Source organism: Zootoca vivipara, chromosome 7, assembly GCF_965207765.1.
Source record: "Zootoca vivipara chromosome 7, rZooViv2.hap1.1, whole genome shotgun sequence".
NCBI lineage: Eukaryota > Metazoa > Chordata > Lepidosauria > Squamata > Lacertidae > Zootoca > Zootoca vivipara.
The window spans coordinates 78,752,914-78,776,161 of NC_142590.1; the positions used below are offsets into that span (position 1 = coordinate 78,752,914).

At 46.6% G+C, this 23,248-nt stretch overlaps 1 protein-coding gene across 4 annotated transcripts in view; it reads right to left on the bottom strand.

The window, feature by feature from the left end:
• The window catches only part of ATP9A (ATPase phospholipid transporting 9A), a 91,726-nt gene extending 70,824 nt beyond the window's left edge, over window positions 1-20,902 (bottom strand). For 2 of the 4 annotated variants that reach the window (XM_088674658.1, XM_035121485.3), the window contains exon 1: window positions 20,554-20,902. In XM_088674658.1, coding sequence (XP_088530784.1) covers window positions 20,554-20,591 — 38 coding nt within the window. In that variant the 5' untranslated portion in view covers window positions 20,592-20,902. Of the gene's footprint in view, window positions 1-20,204 lie in introns of all 4 variants that reach the window. The other 2 variants (XM_035121483.3, XM_035121484.3) reach the window with 2 other exon arrangements.
• Window positions 20,903-23,248: the final 2,346 nt, after the last annotated feature.

Genomic DNA, 23,248 nt, shown 5'->3' on the forward strand with positions numbered 1-23,248 from the left:
GCCAACAATGTCCTTTGCGACCTGATCCTATGCAAATCTAGGTGTGTTCTAACAAAACACGTTTATTTCACTGGGTTTAGGCAAACATGAAGAATCAGGATGCAGGGAAACGACAAGTAAAAAGATGCAGGACTATGGGCATAGTGTGGGGGGGGGCAGGGGGGCAGCTGTCCCCCTGCCATAGATCAGGTAAAGCAATAGAAATACTTAACTAACTGACCAATCACGTCGGTTCTGCCTCCCTCCCCAACAAAAGTCCTGCCCCCTAACCAAGTCCTGCTCCCCCTTCCAGCAAAAATCCTGGCTATGCCTCTATGTAGGGCTGCAATCGTAAACACTTATCTCAAGTCAGTGGTGAAACTAGAGTATGTACACCTTGAGTAGTATGAGGGGACTGTGTGGTCAAAGTCTCCCCCAACATGTAGCTGCCTGAGATATAGAGTGCTTTCAGATACAGGAGTCCAGGGCCCCAAAACCCAGGGTACCCTGAAACTATAAGCCAAAGAGTAGCGGCTTTTGGGCACAAACAGCGCTGGAGTCAGCAGCTAGCCACCTTGAGCATTCCAGACTCTGCAGCAACTGACACTTGCCCTTTCTTTGTTCCTATATTTAAGTACATTTTATAATCAACAAGCCAGACATGTGCATGGATATAGGTGCTCATTTTATCAGGGCAGCAGAAGCAAAAACCACAGACCTACCCCTTGGGGACCGCAGCCCTGTGAAGATGCTGGGAAGGGAGTCTCTCAACAACAGACACAAAGCAAACTACAGTGAAGTCTGAGAGCAGTCCTGTGTGGGAAGTTTTTAATGTTTGATGTTTTTATTTTATTTATTTTTTGCTGGAAGCTGTCCAGAGTAGCTGGGGCAGATGGGCGGCATATACAACAACAACAACAACAACAACAACAACAACAACAACAACAACAACAACAACAACAACAACAGTGACCAAGCCAAAACAGCAGAAGTAGATTTACATTTGTGGTGTGCATATGCTAACCATTTTATTCCTTGTAGTAATCATGGTGTTATTTAAAATACAAAACTATGCATGCTCGGAATTTTGTTTTTATCAGTCAGCAAGCATTTTTTTGTTTCTTTTGTCTCCCCCCCCCCTTTTTTTGGCTTTAATTTATCAGAAATGTTGGTGCCAACCAGCTGATCACTCCTGAATTTCCTATTCAGTAGAAGACAGATTTTAATATATCCATGATGAAAACTTTCATTTAACTGTTTAACAGCATATTGATTACACTGTGTTGTTGCAACAGATTAAGATTCTGAATTTTTTTTAAATTCATGCCTCAAGGAGGAGCCGAGCTTGGGGGGGGGAGTGCATGAGAATCATGGGTTTGCAAGAACTCTTTGGAAATAACAATAGAGGGTCAATCTCCCAGAACTGGCTTTCGAGCCCAAATCCCAGCAGCCTCCATGCCTTTGGAGGTTGCAGGTGGCTTGTAGGGCAAAGGAAGAGGTGGCAAACTTTCCTTCCTCAAACTTCCTTAAGTTAACTTATTCAAGAAACAACGCCTATGTCTTAGCTGGGTCTATTTGACCATAGTATCTGATTATAATAAAGTTCATGCATTGTTCTCCATTGACATTTTGAAATATTGATTAATGTCAGAGACACATTGGCCACAGGTGGGGAAGGTTGAAAACAACAACAACACATGCAATGGCTCACACGCACAGGTTAAATATCTACCAGTCTACCAAGAATAATGAGGCTTGTCTGTTGCACTGATTTAGGTAAGCAAATATCTTGCTGATTAGAAGCAAACTAAGCTCTGTTTAAGAAAGAGCTCAGCACTTTCAACAGGTAGAACCATCGTCTCTATTTGCCTCACCAGAAAACAGGAAACACTTTGGGAAATGGCAAACAGTAGGGAAGGTAGTTTCATCTTAAAAAAAAAAAGTATCACATTTCTTGCTTTCCACCCCAGTGCCTGCAAATAAGAATAAAAGAAATCTTATCTGCTAAGGAAATGCTTTTAGAATTCCACCCTCCAAAAAGGAAAACAACATCTGGAAAAATCCAGTTAGAAGGAATGAGTTAGGAAATATTAGCTTTGCTTAAATCAGAATACTCAACAGGCAGCAGAAAGATTAACTTTCATGAGCGGGTATTTTTCAGGCACCCTACTGAGAACAAACACAAGATGATTTCCATGCCAGGTCAATATTTTTAAGGCTAAATATTTCAGTGGGGGATATTAAATGAAAGCCAATAGGTAAAATCCTAATATTTAGATTTGGTACCGACTCTCAGCTTTTGGTTCTCAATAAGGATCTCTCCAAGGGATGTCAAGAGAAGCTGTGGACGTGGTTTTCATTGGATCATAAAATCCTGAAACTATAAAGCTAGAATGGTTCTCCAAAGTCATTTCGTCCACCCTCCTACTCAATACAGGACCTACGCAGGATGGTGCCCTCCAGATACTTTGAAGCGAAACTCCTATCATCCCTGACCATTGACCATACTGGCTGAGACTGATGGGAACTGTAGGAGAAACATATGGAGGGCACCATGTTGCCTACCCCTGGCTTGCAAGGATGAGCAGGGTTGCCAGATTCTGATCTAGGGATTGCTTCTTTTGCATTCAAGAACATTGTTGTTGTTGGCATCTGTGTGTCTTGAGAGACAATGGAGCAAGCATCCCCAAACTGCGGCCCTCCAGAAGTTTTGGCCTACAACTCCCATGATCCCTAGCTAACAGGACCAGTGGTTGGGGAAGATGGGAATTGCAGTCCAAAACATCTGGAGGGCCAAAGTTTGGGGATGCCTGCAATGGAGTGTGCCTCCAGGGGTGAAGTCAAACCGCTGGAGAATCACAGTGCTTGCTGTGTCTATGGAGACTGGTAACTCGTAACTGCTGCCTCCTATGTTGTTTTTGTTGCATTAGCAGCACTGAACTGACCTCTATGAGGCACAAGCCTGGGCAGTGTGTATGGAGATTCTGTGCTGCCCAGACAACAAGACCCCCCTCTCAGCCTTGCTGATGTGGCCCAAAGGAAAGCAGAGCAGTATGTTTAGCACCAGCTTGGCTGCAGGAGTTGTCGGACAGAGGCGTACAAGGCACCATCCAACCATCTTAGGGACTCCTAAGGTGTGTAGGATTTACTCCATAGCCTTTTCTTCTCCCAAAAATGTCCTGCAAGGCAGCAGGTACAGATTTTTCCTGAGGGTGTACTCCCGAAGCCTTTCTCATGGATGGGTATACCCACAAGGCAGAGGAGGTTTCCACTGCAAATCATTTCCACTGAGCTTAAAGTGACCATTCCCCTATGACGGATAGGTCAAGATGTTGAGAACAAGGAAGGGTTTGTCCCCAATAAACAGTGGTGATTAGCATGTGCAGGATAGTCTCTCTAATCACGTTAAAAGACAAAGGTGGAATCTACATGCATATAAAAACGTTTTGAAAAATACATTGAATTTGACATAGCTCACTGTTGCCATCTAGTGCCGCATTTGTATATTGCCCCTTACAACACATTGAAAATGTTTCATTTGCAACTGTATAGCTGAGTCCTTAACGTAAGTTACTGTATGGGGAAAGAACATTGCTGTAGGACACATCTACGCTACCCACACCTTGCCAGCATTCAGTGTAGCCACCAAGCTCCGGGGAGCCCTGTCCACTTTTTCTTGTTGCCCAGCTGATCAGTCATCAACTGGGAAAAGAAAGACATTTCCATGCAATGGAAGGAGGGGGGAGGAGAAGCAGACCACTGACATTGCTCCACCAAACCACAAAATTGGAAAATCAGAAGGTCTTCTTCCAAAAGGCCTCCACTCTCTGCAATATCCAGCAGTTCCAGCTAACCACAAATGTCATAATCGTATAATGCATGAAGAAAGAATTATGAACGCACAATTACACACCAGTAGGTACTTCCTGCCCAACTGGATTTCTTTCTTTCTTCTTCTTTTTTTTAAAAAACAAGAGATACATGTAATAATGCTAGCTGAAGAATTAATGTCAGCATTGGCATTCAGTTGCCAACAGAATTCAGGCCTCATTATTTACATTGATATTGGAATTGCTTGTTTTTTTCCCTGGGGTTAAATGGATTGTTACGTATAATATTTACAATAATCTGCATTTCCATCATCATAATGGCTGAAGGCAAACCATGTTGCTGCACTCATTCTATAACAGATGTGTTTTAGTTAGCATTAAAAAATTGGAAATGGCTCTTGTGAACCTCCCATTCATTTAACATTCAATTGTCGGGTTTGTATTGTGTTATTCTCTTGCCAAGAGACTGCCCTGTTTGTACTGTGTGCAAACAGGAGAAGGGCATGGGAGAAGGTTGACCTGGAACCTGGCAACACTCAGGATGCAACAAGGGAACATCTCAGTCTCCCAGGATGCTCTGCTCGCTGCTGCTGACCTCAAAGCCACCATATAACCAACAAAAAGACTTCAAATGCAGGATTCCAGAGTGAAATTGCTGTGTTAGACCTTATCACAGCTGTCCATGGAGGCACAGGTCAACTCTGTGTCCAAGACAGCTGTTTATCAGCTCCATCTGGTACGCAGGCTGAGTCCCTACCTGCCCACTGACTGTCTCTCCAGAGTGGTGTATGCTCTAGTTATCTCTCGCTTGGACTACTGCAATGCGCTCTACGTGGGGCTACCTTTGAAGGTGACCCGGAAACTACAACTAATCCAGAATGTGGCCGCTAGACTGGTGACTGGGAGCGGCCGCCGAGACCACATAACACCGGTCCTGAAAGACCTACATTGGCTCCCAGTACGTTTCCGAGCACAATTCAAAGTGTTGGTGTTGACCTTTAAAGCCCTAAACGGCCTCGGTCCGGTATACCTGAAGGAGCGTCTCCACCCCCATCATTCTGCCCGGACACTGAGGTCCAGCTCCGAGGGCCTTCTGGCGGTTCCCTCACTACGAGAAGCCAAGTTACAGGGAACCAGGCAGAGGGCCTTCTCGGTAGTGGCACCCACCCTGTGGAATGCCCTCCCACTAGAGGTCAAAGAGAACAACAATTACCAGACCTTTAGAAGGCATCTCAAGGCAGCCCTGTTTAGGGAAGCTTTTAATGTTTGATGTATTTCTGTATTTTAGAATTTCTGTTTTGTTGGAAGCCGCCCAGAGTGGCTGGGGGAACCCGGCCAGATGGGCGGGGTATAAATAATAAATTATTATTATTATTATTATTATTATTATTATTATTATTATTATTATTATCATCAGCAAATATGATTCTAATCAATTTGCACAATCAGAGCTGGGGATTCATTTCCCACACCAAGAGAGTTACGGTAAATTAGCACAGCATAGCCGGGGCTGGGGGGGGGGTAGTAGTATTGCTGTTCTAAATGGCTACCCAGTTATGACTTGGGCTCCCCAAAGAAATGTTACACCTGATGTTGTAACAGACATGTAATGATCCCACTACTGACAACTATTTCTCTTTCTGTAACTGTTAGGAAGGCTTGCAAGTACATGTATTATAAAAACAGAGTCTTATCTACAAAAGCCTTGTGCCAAAATAAATATCACAAGACCCTTCATTCTTGCAGCTGCAATAGGTGACTTCCCTAGAATTAAGGAAGAGTTTGTCCTGGCTGTTTTGGACACATTTTTCACAGGCCGGAAAAACAAGTTGCCTCCAGGTGAGGTCATCGCGAAGCCTCTGATGTGTGTGCCTGCGTCGTACAAGCGTTTGTTGTAGCCACGCTACGGTGTTATTTGTTTAAATAGTTATAGAGCACATTTTCAGAGAAATACCGCAAGGTGGCATACGGCCTAAAAACACAGCATTGCAATAAGGTTGATAAATGCACAAATGAAAACATCGGTGGGCCTTGGTGAAGATGTGACGTTTTCTCCCCCCAAACAGTTTTTGATCTGGGCTTCCACTGAAATGAGGCTGCATTTTAAGTTGCATTTTAATCCCGTTTTTAAGTTGTATTTTAATCAATTGTTTTTATACCTGATGTTAGCCGCCCTGAGCCCAGTCTTAGCCGGGGAGGGCAGGGTATAAATAAATATTATTATTATTATTATTATTATTATTATTATTATTATTATTATTATTATTAAATATCAGTTTGTAAAAATAAATTCCTGTTTCAAAGGCTTGTTGATGTTCAAAAGATGTCTAAGATAAAAGTCAGTGGTGATTCTTGCACATTATTAAGCAGCAGCACATAGAGATAGGTCTCCCAAATGGAATGTGTGGAATAAGGTATTCTGATGCAAAGCAGCACAGGGCTCTTACATCTGTAATCATTGTGTAAAAGAAGGGATTTCAGTAAGTTTAGCTTGCATGACAAAGGCACACCTGCCCACATTCCCACTTCTTCACAACTAAAAGGTGCAAGAGCCCCATCCTCTTTGGCATCTGACCACCTCCATGTGCTCTGACCCTAGATCAGGCATCCCCAAACTTTGGCCCTCCAGATGTTTTGGACTACAATTCCCATCTTCCCCGACCACTGGTCCTATTAGCTAGGGATCATGGGAGTTGTAGGCCAAAACATCTGGAGGGCCGTAGTTTGGGGATGCCTGCCCTAGATCAACAGTCCTACTCATGCTTACTTGGAAATAAATCCCACTGAAATCAATAGGATTTGCTTTCAAGGAAATAGGGGCTGGCATTCAAGGTACCGGTATATTCAGAGCAGACCCACCGAAATTTAGGTACGTACTTAAGTTAGGTTCAACAGTTTCAATAGGCCCTGAGTTAAACTTAAGGCTGGCTACGTACAACTCAGGTGTGGCATGTAATCCTAAACTTGTTTACTCAGAAGTAAATCCCACTTTTACAGCCTCTGGGTGTAAAACTCGTTTCCATGCTGTGAGGCTGATTTCTGTTGCCTTTTACCTTCCAAGAAGAAACTAAAGTTGAAAGGCACCTTTCAGGAATGCATAGTAGCAACTATTAAGACAGAGTTTACTCCTGTGGATACAATACATCCACCCACCTCAGTAAACAAATGCTGGAATTTATTGTAAGGATCTTTAATAATTTTAGATGGATGTTGGCTTAGGTAGACATAAATGAAAAAATTCCTTCCAGTAGCACCTTAGAGACCAACTAAGTTTGTCAGATCGTGAAGCTGAGGCTCCAATACTTTGGCCACCTCATGAGAAGAGAAGAATCCTTGGAAAAGACCCTGATGTTGGGAAAGATTGAGGGCACTAGGAGAAGGGGACGACAGAGGATGAGATGGTTGGACAGTGTTCTCGAAGCTACGAACATGAGTTTGACTAAACTGCGGGAGGCAGTGCAAGACAGGAGTGCCTGGCGTGCTATGGTCCATGGGGTCACGAAGAGTCGGACACGACTAAACGACTAAACAACAACAACAACAACAACAAGTTTGCCATTGGTATGAGCTTTCATGTGCATGCACACTTCTTCAGATGCATGTACATGAAAGCTCATACCAACGACAAACTTAGTTGGTCTCTAAGGTGCTACTGGAAGGAATTTTTTTATTTTGTTTCGACTACGGCAGACCAACATGGCTACCAACCTGTAAGTAGACATAAATTGTCACTGGAAGGCCCACTGAGAATGAATCTACGCTTTCATACGGGTCATTCAGTAATGAAGAGTAGCATGGAAGAAATGCAGTAGGTCCCTCCCCCCCCCCCATTTTAAACACAAATGTTGTTAAGAGTAGGTCTTTGGAACTGAAACCACTAACAGGGATAACAATTTGAATACAGCATGGTGAAGAACCAGCAATACTGGTTCTGCCTGCATGCTGGCCAATGCAAAGCAAGAAATGGACAAAAGGCTCTTTTATCCCTCCTCCTCAGGATGAACAGCCACAGAACTGTTTTTTTTTTGTTTTAACTTTATATATAATTATATATAATATATATAATTAATTACCCCTGCTTTAGCCTTGCAAATAAACAAGAGCTGCTGAAAACACAAACAATACAATTTAGGGCAGATAAATGGGCAAGCATGCAGGTGGCAGGTATTGTGGTGGTGGTGGTGGTTGGTGGTGAAGAAGAATTTGTGGTTACAGTGTGCATGGAACAGGGATGGGTCTAGCCAGCCCAATTGCCTTCTAAATCCGCCCCGTGGATGGTCCGGGAATCAGCGTGTTTTTACATGGGTAGAATGTGTCCTTTTATTTAAAGTTAATCTCTGGGTTATTTGTGGGGCATGCCTGGTGTTTTTACATGACAAGAATGTGTGCTTTTATTTAAAATTCATCTCTGGGTTATTTGTGGGGCATGGAAATTCATTCATCCCCCCTCCAAAAAAATATAGTCCAGCCCCCCACAAGGTCTGAGGGACAGCGGACCGGCCCCTGCTGAAAAAGTTTGCTGACCATAGCTGCCAAGTTATCCCTTTTTTAAGGGAAATTCCCTTATGCTGAATAGGCTTCCTCGTGAGAAAAGGGAAAACTTGGCAGCTATGTTGCTGACCCCTGGAGCCTAACCGGTTCCCCCCAGATTCTTTCAGTCATAGCTGCCAAGTTTTCCCTTTTCTCATGAGGAAGCCTATTCAGCATAAGGGAAAATCCCTTAAAAAAGGGGATAACTTGGCAGCTATGCTTTCAGTACACATGAAGAAGGTCATCTAACTCACCCTTTGTGCAAGGATTGATGCATTGAATCTAAAGTCTAGATTGCCACTGCCACCTGTCACACCAATTAATTCCCAATCCCTAGTTATTATTTAGGGGTGGGCAACCTCAAGCCCAGGGGCTGTATACGGCTTTCCAAGCTTCTCTCTCTCTGGCCACTGGAACTCTCTGGCTCCATCCACCACTGGCATGCGGCCCTCAGGCAGCTGTCCATGAGGCAATGTGGCCCTTGGTCCCAAAAACATTCCCTGCCCATTGTAATCTCTAGTTTAAAAGTTCAGATTTATGGCAATCTGCCAACTGAATTACATACCCATCAACTGTCCCAACATTCCATTTTGTGCAAAATGCACGACATTAAGGTCCTGAAAGACGGATGCCCTGGTTTTCCACTGGGACATGTTGGAGGGTATGGAATTATGCTCTCCTTTGACAAGGCCTTCATCTACCCAGGCAGCAGAAGGGTTTCTTTAACAATCCCCAACAAAATGAGCAAATGTAGCTGACAAGATCTGCCCTGGAGAATTGCAGCCAAAAGCGTTCATAGATTTAGACACACTCAACAGTTATGAAATCAAGCTTTAATAATGCTTCATGGGAGGGGAAATTACACTTGTATAAATATGTTTAGGCTCGGCTGATTTTCTCTTCCTTGAGGCGATCATTTTTGTTGCTTACTTTCATACAGTTTATTTTCATGTGCTGAGTGAAAAATTAGTGGGGAACCAAATTTTCTCTTTAGCTGGTCATATAAATATTGTCTTAAAAGTGGGGATTGATATTTTCTGGGTACAATCTATAAGGTGCTCACTTACACATTGCCAAAAAACAGGAAGTGCATCACCACAGCATCCAATTCAGCCACTGATTGGCCACCTGCCTCTTTGAGAACTACCCTTTGAACTTTGTCCTCAGAAAGCAGAGGAGGAACTGGACAACTCACCCTCCCTTACAGAGGCATCTGGCAACAGCAGCATGGCCTTTTCAACATCAACCTCACTATCTGAACTTTCCCCAATTTCAGGGTTCTCCTCCTCTGAAGAATTCTGCTCTTGCCACACTGTCTCACTTTGCACCATATGGCCCATGACATGAACCATAAACCTAAAGACTCCTAGTATTCATTATTTTTTTATTTATTTTTTTTAAAAATCAAGTTCCTAGCACTTGTGGAACCTGAGATGTGAGACAAAAAGTACAGACATTCATCTCCTAATTTGTTTTATGAGAAACTAGCCACTTTTCCATGCTTTTAGCCAATGAATGAAGTCATAGCAATGGTTGAAATTTAGGAATGCAGATCAAGCCCATTAAAGGCTAGAGTGAAATGCCCGTTTTCTGAACTCTAGACTAGAGCAGGAACATCTCCAGTTTGTTTTTAAGCCTTTTCTGCTGGTCTTCCCTGGGGAAGTGATTGCTGCCGCTGCTCAGATATCCAGGATTTTAGTTAGCTGCAAATGGGAAGTTGTGTGTCAACTGAAAAATGAAAGGTAGCAGCAAAGACAGGAGTTCATGATCTTTCTAACCTGGGGCTTATTTCATACCAAAAAAAAGGTGTCTCTCCCTCCCGAGCCAGAAACCATTTTAAATGATACTATGCCAATACAGATAAAGTCCACAATTATTATACAAACTAGTGTATTTCAGCCCGTTCAATAACGGGCGCTAGAATCCTGGGGTTCGGAGAAACGCTTGCGCAGCGCTTCTCCGAACCCTGGGACCTGTCCTTGTTGTTGGCGGCGGGGGGGCAGGAACGGAGGAGGAGAAAGCGCTGCTTTCTCCTCCTCCGTTCCTCTCCCGTAGCCGCCGACAGCAAGGAGACATCCCAGGGTTTGGAGAAGCGCTTGCACAGCGCTTCTCCGAACCCTGGGACCTGTCCTTTCTGTCGGCGGCAGGGGGACAGGAACGGAGGAGGAGAAAGCGCTTTCTCCTCCTCCGTTCCTCTCCCGCAGCCGCCGACAGGAAGGACGCGGGACACATACGCCTACCTCGCTGCCGCTGCTTCACGGCCTCCCGCCGCTCCTCTCACGGGCCAGGGAGGGTTGTGAGGAGGAGGCCTCCACTGGCCTCCACCCTCGCTTCCCTGACGTGCCCTGCAGTGAGGCGGTGTCCGGCCGGGAGCGGCGGTTGGAGGAGGCGGGGGGGGAGAGCGTGCGCGTGTGCGTTCCAAGTCTCTGGTCCAATCCCTGTGCCCCTGGGGTACATGCGCAGTAACCCAGGGACACACGGGAAAACTTGGACGCAGAGACACAGGGACTTTATTATATAGGATATTGCAGGGGCAGGGCTGTGGTTGAGACAGTGGGTTTCATCAACCATGCTAAGTAGCTCAGTACCATTATGCCCATTTTACTGGGAGAAAGAGTGAGTTAGAATGACATACAGCAGGCATGTCCAACAGGTAGATCGTGATCTACTGGTAGATCACTGGACATCTGCAGTAGATCCCTGGTAGATCATTGGCTCCCCCCCCCCACAGAAGCTGAACAACTGTGGCTCCCCTAAAAAAAAGCTCAACATTTTACCTCCTCCCTGAAAACCCAACAACTTTGACCTGAACCCCCCAAAATGCGCCTTCCTCCTTCCTAAAAAAAGCTCAACAATTTCGACTGGACCCAAAAAAGGGGGGTAGATCACTGCCAGTTTTTAACTCTGTAAGTAGATCGCAGTCTCTTGGGAGTTGTCCACCCCTGACATACAGTATCACATATGACAACCCTGAGATGCAATTGTTATCCTGGTGTGTTGGTGTGGGCTTGTTTGTTTTTAGGGCAATGCAGGGTTTGTGCAAAGTTGACTGTAGCAGCGATGCAATTAATTAAGTGCTGAAGGGGGTGAAAGGAGCCAGGGAAGGAAAAGGGGGGATTTCAGCTGTGGGTGGAAAGAGAGTGTCTGGATGTCAGATCTATACATAAGAAGATGAATACCCATTGAGAAGCAATGCAGGGTTAGACCTGGAATACAAGCTTCTCACTGTATGACCACCACTCAGTCAACAGATGGACCAGAATGAATAGGCACACTATGTTTAGTTATTTATTTGGAGTACTTATGAAGAAACTCCTGCCAACGCCTATCTATGGAGCCCTTCAGTTAAACACTATATTGGGACATTTCCTACAGCCCATCTGAGCTCATTCAGCTAAATGAGGTCTTGACACATGCATCCAACCTCTCCATAAGCTCATCTTTTACGATCAAAGAGCATGATCTCTCCAGAATGGTGGCCGGCTGATCCTTGGTCCATTTTTAATCGTTCCAGCCTATCTTCGCTTTTAATTTGTTTTAAAAGCAAAAGGCCAAAATTACTCATCCATTTCCTGCTATAAAGCAACATTTGATTTCAGCATAGTCATCATATTATTTCTCTCTCTGTCTGTCTCTCTCTGGTAATAATTTATTATAATTATTTATACCCTGCCCATCTGGATCGGTTTCCCCAGCCACTCTGGTAGGGTGTAATGGCTGTGCCGCCACCCAAAGATCACTTAACTCATATTCAGATGGATATTCTTCATTACAGCAAAGCTGCAGAACACTCGTTCTGTTCTTGGCGGGAGAACTGAGGCATAAAGGAGCGTCTCCACCCCTGTCGTTCTGCCCGGACACTGAGGTCCAGTACTGAGGGCCTTTTGGCGGTTCCCACACTGTGAGAAGCCAAGTTGCAGGGAACCAGGCAGAGGGCCTTCTCGGTAGTGGCACCCGCCCTGTGGAATGCCCTCCCATCAGATGTCAAAGAGAAAAACAGCTACCAGATTTTTAGAAGACATCTGAAGGCAGCCCTGTTTAGGGAGGTTTTTTAATGTTTAATAGATTATTTTATTTTTCTGTTGGAAGCCGCCCAGAGTGGCTGGGGAAACCCAGCCAGATGGGCGGGGTATAAATAATAATAATAATAATAATAATATTATTATTATTATTATTATTATTATTATTACTTCACCAGACTTATTTCGGAAACTGAATATACAGTGGATCACATTCCGACTATCCCGAGTCTGTCATGTTTAAGCCTGCCAGGTTAGCTTCTTGCATTTAGCACTGATCCAAATACAAAGGTGCCTGCATTTTTTGCTGGCTAGAGAAGCATTTCTTGTGCTCCTAACTACAGCACAAACCACAAAGGCAGATAACTGCCACATCGACTAGAGACCCTTAGGTAGGGCTGGCTCTACGTAGAACCCCGGTGGCGCAGGGCACCATGGCACCGGCCCGCCAGGAGGGCGCCGCGAGCTGCGCCCGCCTGCTGGCCCGCCGGTCTGCTGCGCTGCTGCGCAGCTGCGCGCGGCGCCCACCTGCCCACCGCGCTGGGAAACGGGGCGGAAGGGCGCCGGAGAGATCCGGCGCACCATGGCGCCAGGGGCGCTTAAGACGGCCCTGTGGGGAACTCCTGGCGCATGAGACTGATGCAACCTTCTGAGTGTCTCTATCCAGCCCTCTGGACTCTTCCCACAAGTGGCTCTGTTCCACACCCTCTCCACATGCTTTTGCCAGGGTGGAATGTGCCCTTTAATGATGCCGATGCCCCTAGCTTGCTTTGATTGAAGCAAGCAAGATTGGGTGGTGGGGTGTACAGAAACCCCTGGCTTTTGCATGGCCGGAATGTATCCTATTGAGCAAAGGGAAGAGTCATGTCTACTGCTCTGCCCCCTCCTGCCCCTGGCCCCGCCCACCACAAGTGTGCACTAGAAGGTTGCCCATGAAAGAAAACATCCTAAAGATGGAGGGGGGAGTCTCCTGCTTAAGATTGTACGAGTGCAATGCAGAAAACTCCCTGCCCCTTTCCAGGGTGCCTCTATCCAATAGAAAGGAAATATGATAGCTTTACTTTATCTTATTTGTTATTCCACCTTGCCTTGCTGGAGCCACTTGCTGGGTGGAGCAAACAGTCTCCTACTAGTAATGTTGCTGGCACATTCCAGGAGAGGCAAGATATTCGGGAATTTGGGGTGCTTGCCAAACAGTGCTGATGACTGATGGTGCAAGCTGGGATCCTGAACCTCCTGCAAAAATCTACACAGAGCAAACCTGCTCAGCAAAGTTTGTTTTCTTTGGTCTTTTTAAGCAACTGTTGCCCAATTAAGTAGGAAGACTTTTTTTTAGTTGATCAAAACATTTGCTTGTTAATGGATCTAGCCAATTGACCCACAGAACAATCCTATAAAAGTCTATTCAGAAGAAGTCCTATTGTCTTCAGCAGCGTAAACACTGAGACTCCAGAAGCTCATCTGAAGCCCAACTACTAACCAACACACACAAATCCTAAAGAGCAGAAATGTGGATGGTCAAAAAATAAAATGAAAACACCCAAACTGGCAGCACAGCTCTGTGCTATCAACAGCTCTTGATGGTTATAGGAAATACCACTTCTGTGACCCAATTGAAGCAAGCCGATTCCCTAGCCTGTGACTAACAGCTCTGGAGCATGGGTTAGCTCAGGGCAATTGCTGCAAGCACTACTAACAAGGCAAGCCATACAAGGATGTCAATGAAACACCAGTGGAGACAGTGTAATTCTCTACAAAGAAAGCAAGATCAGCCAAGGAGTACTAATTGGCCTGTCTGCTCCACAGCCATGAGGCTGCTTTTATGTGTCAGCAGAACCGCCTTGAAACATTGCCAATTCCCTTTACCATTTCATCATCTGGCATTTCACCATTATACCATTATCATGCAACTAGCAAAGTACCCTTCATTACTATAGGGTGTTGGCCACCAGGGCTGGACAAAGGAACAGAGGCTAATTTGGTTTGTAAATTCACACTTCTGGAAACAATGTGTGTGCATGAAAGCATGTCTATCCCTCAAAATTATAATACTGTAATAATAATAATAATAAAATACCACCCCACCCATCTGGTTGAGTTTCCACAGCCACTCTGGGCAGCTTACAGCATATATAAAAACATAGTAAAATATCAAACATTTAAAACATCCCCACACAGGGCTGCCTTCAGATGTCTTCTAAAAGTTGTGTAGTTCTTTATCTCCATCTGAAGGGAGGGTGTTCCACAGGGAGGTGAAAATAAAATTCAAAATGATGCATTTTGCTAGGAAATTGCATGCCAAAAATGTGTGCAGTAGGCAAAATTGTGCACACATATGTGTTCATTAGGAGAAATCTATAAATACATATGAATTTGTTTAATTAATAAAATAACAATAATAAGAAGTCTAATGGGCAAACTACAGTAATATGGGAGATCCATGGACAGCTCTCTCAATGCATATTTTCAGACAAAAGGAGCTGTGATGTGTGTATATGTGGTTGTGGGGTAGCTATCTCCCCAACTTAAATTATGCACCAGTGACTCCCTTCACCCCACACAACAAATCATAATTATGGTGGTGAGAAAGTTTAGAATAGGTTGATTCAAATCAGGCTATTAGTCTGGGGAGAAAAGAGTTCTTTTTATCCAAATTTTAAACAAATTAACAACTAATTGGGGAGAAAAGGTTAAACTCGTATCTCTGGCATGGCAGCCTCAATCCAATTCACATGTTCTGGCTACTTTAAACAACCAAGCAAGCTCTGGAAGATCCAGTCACATGTCGCCTTGCCCTAACAAGAGACCTGTGCATCTTGTGAACCCCACCAAGTCACACACAGCCCATCTCAGTCATGTGTGTTAGATCTTCTGTGATCACTCCATGTCTGAGGCTGCAAAAGCAGAGGATTAACAAGTGGCAAGCAGGAAAGTTGGCTGGCTTTCACGGCCTCTGCCTGCAAATGAGGTGGTGGTCATTTTGAATCATCAATAGCCTCAAAACATTGCATTGTGCTACGTTGGGTATGGTAGGCCCCAGGTTGTGCAGGCCTGGCCCAATATATGCAGCTACTGCCTTGTGCTTTGACTGGCCATTGGGTCAACTAGCCCACCTCCAATGGCGTCACCTAGCCGTGGCTCTCAGGCAGTAGTCTTTTCTAGCCTGGTGGTTGGAAATCTTTTTACAGGGAGATATCCCACAGATCAATGTGCATGTAAAACAATAACCTCTACCACTGAGCTCTGATCCCTCCCTTGGTGTGCCTCCCTAGAATGTGAGAGGCAGTTTTGTCTAATTGTTTAGAACAGTGTACTGTTACACTGTGTACTAATGCACACTAATGTACTAACTGTTCAGAACAGTGTTCTTCAGCTTTCAGTCCCTAGATGTTGTTGATACTACAACACCCATAATCCCTGGTGTCTGACTAAGATGGATATGGATGATGGGAATTGTAGTCCAGCCCCAAGGCTAAAGAACACAGATTTTGAACACAGTGCATATACCAGGCATCCCCAAACTGTGGCCCTCCAGATGTTTTGGCCTACAACTCCCATGATCCCTAGCTAAGAGGACCAGTGGTCAGGGATGATGGGAATTGTAGTCCAAAACATCTGGAGGGCCGAAGTTTGGGGATGCCTGGCATATACTGTAGGTGAGTAAGAATATAAGAAGAGTCCTGCTTGATTAGACCAAATCTGGTCCAGCACCTTTTTCTCACAATAGCCAACTGGATGCTTATGGGACCTAAGCACAGCAGCTCTCTCCCCACTTGTGATTGGCAGCTTCTGGCATTGAGAGGCATACTGATACTGAGAAACACCCAAACTTAGTTCTTGGCTTTGTTCTGGGAGCTTTGTAGAACCTCATTAGGCTGCTGGCAGCCTGACTTGAAGCCAGCTTGTAAAAGCCATAAAATGAATGTCGAAAGCACGGCAGCACACATTCTGCAACGGATGTGCAATTTCTAAATGAGAGACTGTAACCAAATGTTGGCTTTGAGATAAAGACTGACTACCAGTGCTTTCTGCTTCATTTACAGCGTGCCCACTTTGCAAGCTACACCAAGCTAGAATCCATGCTGCCCCAGACTGCTGGAATGGGGAGACTCTCAAAGACCTATCAGATTGCATTGTTATTGTAGGACTTGAGAGATGCATTTAACTTAGTCACTCACAAGTTGTACAGGCCTGTTGCACATTATGAGGTATACTACTGAACATCTCTAGTAAGGTAAACACACAAGGAACCAATTCTGAAACCAATTGACTATTATCCTTTAATATTTCTTTAGCAAAAGGAACATGGATTGCATTCAAGGCTGTACTGAGGGGGTTGTTTTTCCAGGACAACCGTTTCTGATTGCCCAATTTATTGGCGTGCCTGCAAACCTGGGAGTAAACTCCACTGAACTCAACTGCATGGTGCTTATTTCTAACTGCATAGGTTTAGCTTGCAAAACACAACTTATAAAACACAAAGCATCTTCCACCAGCTGAAATGCAACATTTAGCTTTTAATTAGAAATACAAGCATATCTTGCAATAAAGTATTACCATTTAAATAGACAGCAGATGCAGATCTGGGACAGTGTGACGGGTTCTGCCACACTGAACACCAAGCCAAGGGGGCGCTACAGAGAATTGGAAATATGACACAGCAAATTGAGCAGAATGGAAGGGGAGGGGCTGGGGGGTACCAGATTTGGCCTTGCACAGGGTGCCCCTGTTGCTAGTGTAAAGTTGGAAGCCCAGCAACTCTGTCATTTTTCTCATCCTCTGACTTCCTCAATGGCAATCTGTCACAAACACACTTGAAAGCCTCATTATCATCCCCATTCCCTTGCTAGAGCAAGGAAAAATTGTCAATTACCCAAGCAAATGACATCATTACTCCTGTCCTGAAAAAATAAAAGTCCCAGAGCGGCACCCCCACTGCATGCAGTGGCAGAAGACCTTGGGGTCTTAAATTTCAGTGGCGCCTTGTGTGATGCCAAAATTTGGTGCCCCAGCTTCTCACCTTCCACGCAACATCATAGTTGTGGCACCCCCTGCAGGTCCCCCGAGGCTCTGCTCCCAGTGCAACCCAATTAGTTGCACTCCCCGAAAGCCGCCTCTGCTGCATTCTCTCCACTACACCATGGCCAATGACTATTTCGAGTAGGATTCCAGGTGCACAGAGCCAGCAGGGAAGCGAGGAAGGTGGAGGAATGGGCAAAGAAAGAACTGTTCATCTTCATCTTTACCTTCATTGGTGACTTTAAAGATACCAAGCAAATCTCTAGGGCAGGGTTTCCCAAACATACCGTGTTTCTCATATTATAAGACATGTCTTATATTTATTTTTTCCTCAAAAAAACACACTATGGCTTATTTTCAAGGGATGTCTTATTTTTTTCTTCCTTCTCCTGCTGTGGCCGGCATTGCTGCTGCACCTATCACTATGTCTTATTTTCGGGGTATGTCTTATATTCCTTGAATGCTTAAAAATCCTGCTATGGCTTATTTTATGTGTATGTCTTAAAATATGAGAAACAGGGTAGGTCTCCAGTTGTTTTTGGACTACAATTCCCATCATCCCTGACCACTGGTCCTGCTAGCTAGGGATGGTGGGAGTTGTAGTCCTACAACAGCCAGCTGGAGACCCAAGTTTCAGAAACACTGCTCTAGGGTCAAGCTTTACAGATGAGAGGACATGGCTTCTCCACAGGCACAATCTCCTGCAGGTCACCATTCAGAAATTAACCATTGCAGAGATTATTCCTGAAAAATCCACTTTGGGTGACTTATCCAGATGTAACAGTTTTTCTACGATGAGCATGCCTCTACTGAAATTATTCATTATTTAGAAAGTTCTCTTGATTCATACCATAGAGCAAACAGCCATAATGTTTCCCTTTGTTTTAAATTGTTATAAGAAGAGGGTTTGGATGTGTCATCTAGCAGCTCCTCGAAGCCAGAAATATTGGCAAAGGAAGAGGGCAACTCCTGTGAGGATTCTGGTAGCCATGTCTGGTGGAATACCTTTGTGGCAGGATCAGCCCCACCCACTTGGACTGGACATTCCTCCCTCCTCTGCTCCCGGACGCAAGAGGTGAAGTGGATTTGGCCTCCCAGATGCAGCATCGCTTTATTTACAGCAAATAGGGACGGGTCATAGGTGTGGCAGGGGCAGAGCCAATTGGTACTCCCACCTACACCTCACTGCCACCCTGCTTCTGCACTGCCCTGGTAAGTGACAGCAACAGTGCTGGTGCCACGAGGCCAGGTCTATGATGCCACCCTTGCCTGCCTGCCTGCCACTCCTCGCTGGGTCTAATCTCAGAAAAGGAGAATTTTTTTCTAATAAGAGGTTGCTCTCCAAGTCAGCCAGGATCTACACAGGAGATAGAGCTGTATAATAACGCTATATGAATCATAAAATTAAGAAGTGGTACCTGAGCTGCTTTCCCCCTCCTCCCTCCCCAACTCTTTTTCCTCGCATGCCATGTCTTTTAGATCAGTCTCTCATTTATTTTAGTAAAGGGATTTACATACCCTCTCTTTCCCTAAGTAAAGGAGCGAGATACCAAATAAAAAAAGAAGAAGCAGTAGTTGTAAGGCTATGATCTAAAACCACTTTTCCCAACCTTGGGTGTGTCCTCCCCCCCCCCAAAATGCTGTTGGACTACAATTCCCTTCAGTCCCAGATGGCATAGCCCAATGATCAGGGATGATGGGAGTTGTAGACCTATATGCCCCCTTGTCTTGCTAAGTAAAGGAATAGATGCTTTTACAGTACTAAAGGAATGAATGAACAGCTGGTTGTAGCACAGCAGCACATCCGCTAAGGAGATGTTCCTTTGCATCTCTCCACTAAGTAGGGTTGCCATATTTCAAAAAGTAAAATTCCTGACATCCGGGTGAGACAAGCAAAGGTAGGATAAAGAAGGGATTGCGGCTGCACTGGCTCTCCTCTTGTCCTGGTTTCTATCCAGGCCTGTGCACAGAGCAAAAGAATGCTGGCAGGAGCAGCGCCCGCCCGCCTCGCTCTCTTTCCGCCTTCTTTCCCTCGACCAGGATCCGTGGGCTGGAATGGCAGCCTCCGCCTGGGCGTGCCACCTTACAATGGCGTCAGGAACAACCTGCCAGCTCCGGCTGCCTGGGCGAGACCCCCCGCTAACAAAACAGTCCCTTCCAGAGGTCGACGGTCGACCTCTCCCTCAGAGTCCCAGCTTATGGGAAAAGGATCAACCCTGTCCCTCGAAGGGCACCGGCGACTTTCTTTATCTCCCAAGGAGAAGGAGAGGGTGGGGGAGAGCGATGCAACCCACCCAGCGCGCCCAGGGCGCGCGCAGATGCCCATGGAGAGCGCTGCCCGCCTCCAAAGCTATTTCTCGGCTTGGCGACTGAAGCGCCTTTGAAATATACACAGATCTGGAAAGGCGAACCCACATGGCGAACACAAACGGAGACGGTGGGGGAAGGTGGGGGGAGTCCGGATCGGGGAAAGGGAGATCCACCGCGCGGCTTGGAGACAGATCGCATAGCAAAGAAAGGCGTTTACACCCGGTCGTGGGAATGCCCGCCGCCCCCCGGATCGGGCTTCCAGACGTTGGGAAGAGGCGAGAACGAGCGACTAAGGCAGGGCCAAGGCGCAGCAGCAGCAGCAGCCGGCCTCGCCGAGAGAGCCGCGGAGCAAAGAGACAGCGAGAGAAAGGAGGCCGCCCCGGCGTCCATCCAAGCCGGGCAGGAGAGCCCAGGAAGGCGCGCTGGCTGCGGAAAAGGCGAGGCCCGTCGGCTGCCAGGAGCCGAGGCGCGCACGAGGGGAGGGAAACGAGGGGAGCCGGGCCCGGCGCTGCCTTACCCGCCGCGGTGCTTGCTGTCCATCCGCTTCTTCTGCCGGACCGGCTGCAAGGGGATGTTGTCGGTCATGATGGCCGCGGCGGCCGAGGAGGAGCGCCGGCGGGGAGGATCTCGCCTTCGCGCTAGCAGCCTCGCCAGGCGCGGCCCAGCCTCTCCGCGCTCTGGTGGCAGCGGCGGCGCTGCCGAGGACAACCGGGCGGGCTGGGGGCTGGGCTGCGACGCGCAGGTAACGTGGACGCTCACGCCGCCCCCTCCCTCGCATCTCCCCCTCCCCGGCCCACCCATTGGGCGGCGGTCGCCCCCGCCACTAGGCAACGCTGCCTTCCCACCCGTCCACCGGCTCAACGCACCCTGCGCCGCAGGGTCTCTTCTTCCCGCCTCCGACCATCTCTCTCAGGTAAAGGTGCTGCGCTTCTTCGCCAAGCTGCGCTTCCGAGCAGCCGCGGCCTTGGAGAAAGTTGCTGTCCAGGCTGGACGTCGAACCATCCCCGCAGCAAAGTCACTCTCCCACCCCCCTCCACACACACTTCCTGGTGCCAGGATATTTGGCTGGCTGCCACGCTGGCCAGGCCTTTGTGCCAGGACTCGGAGCTGGCTTGGATTGGCAGGTGACTCTTTCTTCAACCCTGGCCCTGGGGTGGCATCCTTCAGTGGACTGGAGGGCAGTAGGCTAGTTTAGGGAGGTGCCTGAGGGATTCTCTGTGTCACACCACAGCCCTGATCCCCAAGGGAAGGGGGTGGCCAGGAACCTCAAGGTCAATGGCCTAGTCCTGACACCCAGTATTTGAGGTCATTGCCTCACTCTGTCTAGTGATAGGGTCAGCCCCTGGCCAATCTCAGAGTTTACCCACACTTATTTTTTGCCCCACTCTTTCCAGGCACAGGTCTGCACTTAAAAGCTCCTTGTCGAGATCTTCTTGTTGCACTGGAACATCTTCCTCCTGCAAAACCACTCTTTAGTGCTCAATCAGAGCAAACATCGATTCAAGTTTTCCATGGGTTGTTGTTTGCTCCAGTGGGTTTTTGTACAGGAAGCTTGGGGTGGAGGAGGAAAAGGTGCTCCGACACAAGAGCTTTAAACCACAGGCTGTGCCTGGAAAGCGTGGAGGAAAGGGAAGTGTGGTCAAGCCCTCAAACCTAATCATTATTTTGTCCCACCTGTGTGCAGTGCCAGCTAGACACTTCACACCACACTGGGCTGAAACCAGGCTGCTTGGATTGTGAGACTCTTTTACTTCACCCAAATTACAGTTAATCCTCAGGAGTCACAAGGCCGTTTGTTGACCCAGATTAAACACAGTTGGGGAGTGCCAACAACCAAGTTTTGAGGGACCCTTCGGGAAGATGCCTTCTACCTTCCCAAGATCAGGATATATAGTCCTTGGGATGTTGTTGGACTACAACCCCCATCATCTTTGATCATGGGAGTTGTAGTCCAACAGCATCCAGAGGGCTGCTTGCATCCCTTGCTGTTGCATCACCACTGCTCCTTCTGCAAGATGTTTAGAGAAAGCAGAGTGCAAAGCATTAGGAGTCTGCAGCTTCTTCTTCTTAATTTGACCCCTGCTTACTTCCTGGGTGAGAACAAGTAAACAGGCAGTGACAGAAGGAGCAGCCATGGCCAGGGGTTGGCAGCAGGTCCCTGCTAGGACATGCTGACTCCTGACAACGGGTATGTATGGCCAGTTGTATTAGGTGCTCCTTTGATAAGTAAAAAAAGAGATGCAGGTGGAGCTATGGGTTAAACCACCCTGCCACTTGGGCTTGCCGATCAAAAGGTCAGTGGTTTGAATCCCCGCAATGGGGTGAGCTCCCGTTGTTCGGTCCCAGCTCCTGCCAACCTAGCAGTTCGTAAGCACGAAGTGCAAGTAGAAAAACAGGTACCACTCTGGTGGGAAGGTAAACTGTGTTTCCTTGCGCTGCTCTGGTTTCGCCATAAGCAGCTTAGTCCTGCTGGCCACACGACCTGGAAAAACTGTCTGCAGAAGCGGACAAATGTGGGCTCCCTCAGCCTGTAAAGCGAGATGAGCGCCATAACCCCAGAGTCGTTTGTGAGTGGACTTAATTGTCAGGGGTCCCTTTACCTTTACCTTGATATGTGAGCACTGACCTGTTTATTGAGCATTTCTTCTGATTTGTTTGCACGAAGTTTTCAAAGTTATATGGTCGTGGAGGAAGAGGGCTTTGTATGCTCTTGGAGGAATGGTGCAAGACAATATAGCTAAATCCAACTGACTTCAGTGTGATTTAAACCAACTAAGTAGGCAAGTCTATAGGCCTCAAGTATAGAGTTTCTTCTCTTTGATTGCACCAACTGGGCTGAGAAGCTGTCACCATGCCATTGTCCTTTGATCTCAGTGCTAAATGTGTTCGTGTGTCACAGTTTGCCTATTGGCAGCTGGATTACCCTAATTGACTCCAGGAACTGGATGGTTGTCTTTGGGGAATTCTTGGCCTCTCTTTAACTCTGCTGTCCCATCCTCCTTTTCCCATAAAAACAGGTGCATCCCAAAGCTGCTTGATCCCATTGAGGAATTTGATTATCCTTGGCCACTGCTCTTCCCACTTCTTCATGTCATCTGTTAAATGCATATTTATCTCATCAGGACGACACATCTGGAAAAACTCAAGGCAACAGGACTTAGGGCAGACCGCATTAATCATTGTGGCAAGTATCACTGCAGAGCAGGGCCCAAGCCGAATGAATTCTATAAAAGCTGTAATTTAGCTTCACTGTCTGCACACAGGGGTGATAAGAGATTAGTCCCAAGGAAAGGAAGGTATCACTTGTCTTAGAGTAACCATTTCGTATCCAATTCTCTGGGGAAAATCATTCTCTGGAAGAGAACTAGTGGTTGTGATGAGGGCAGACTGTAAGAAAAAGTAGCTCTTACATGTGGCTACAAGTGTCAGGGCTTTTGAGCACTGCCCAGATCGCCTAAATCATGGGTAAGCAAACTAAGGCTCAGGGGCCGGATCCGGCCCAATCTCCTTCTAAATCCAGCCCGCAGACAGTCCGGGAATCAGTATGTTTTCACATGAGTA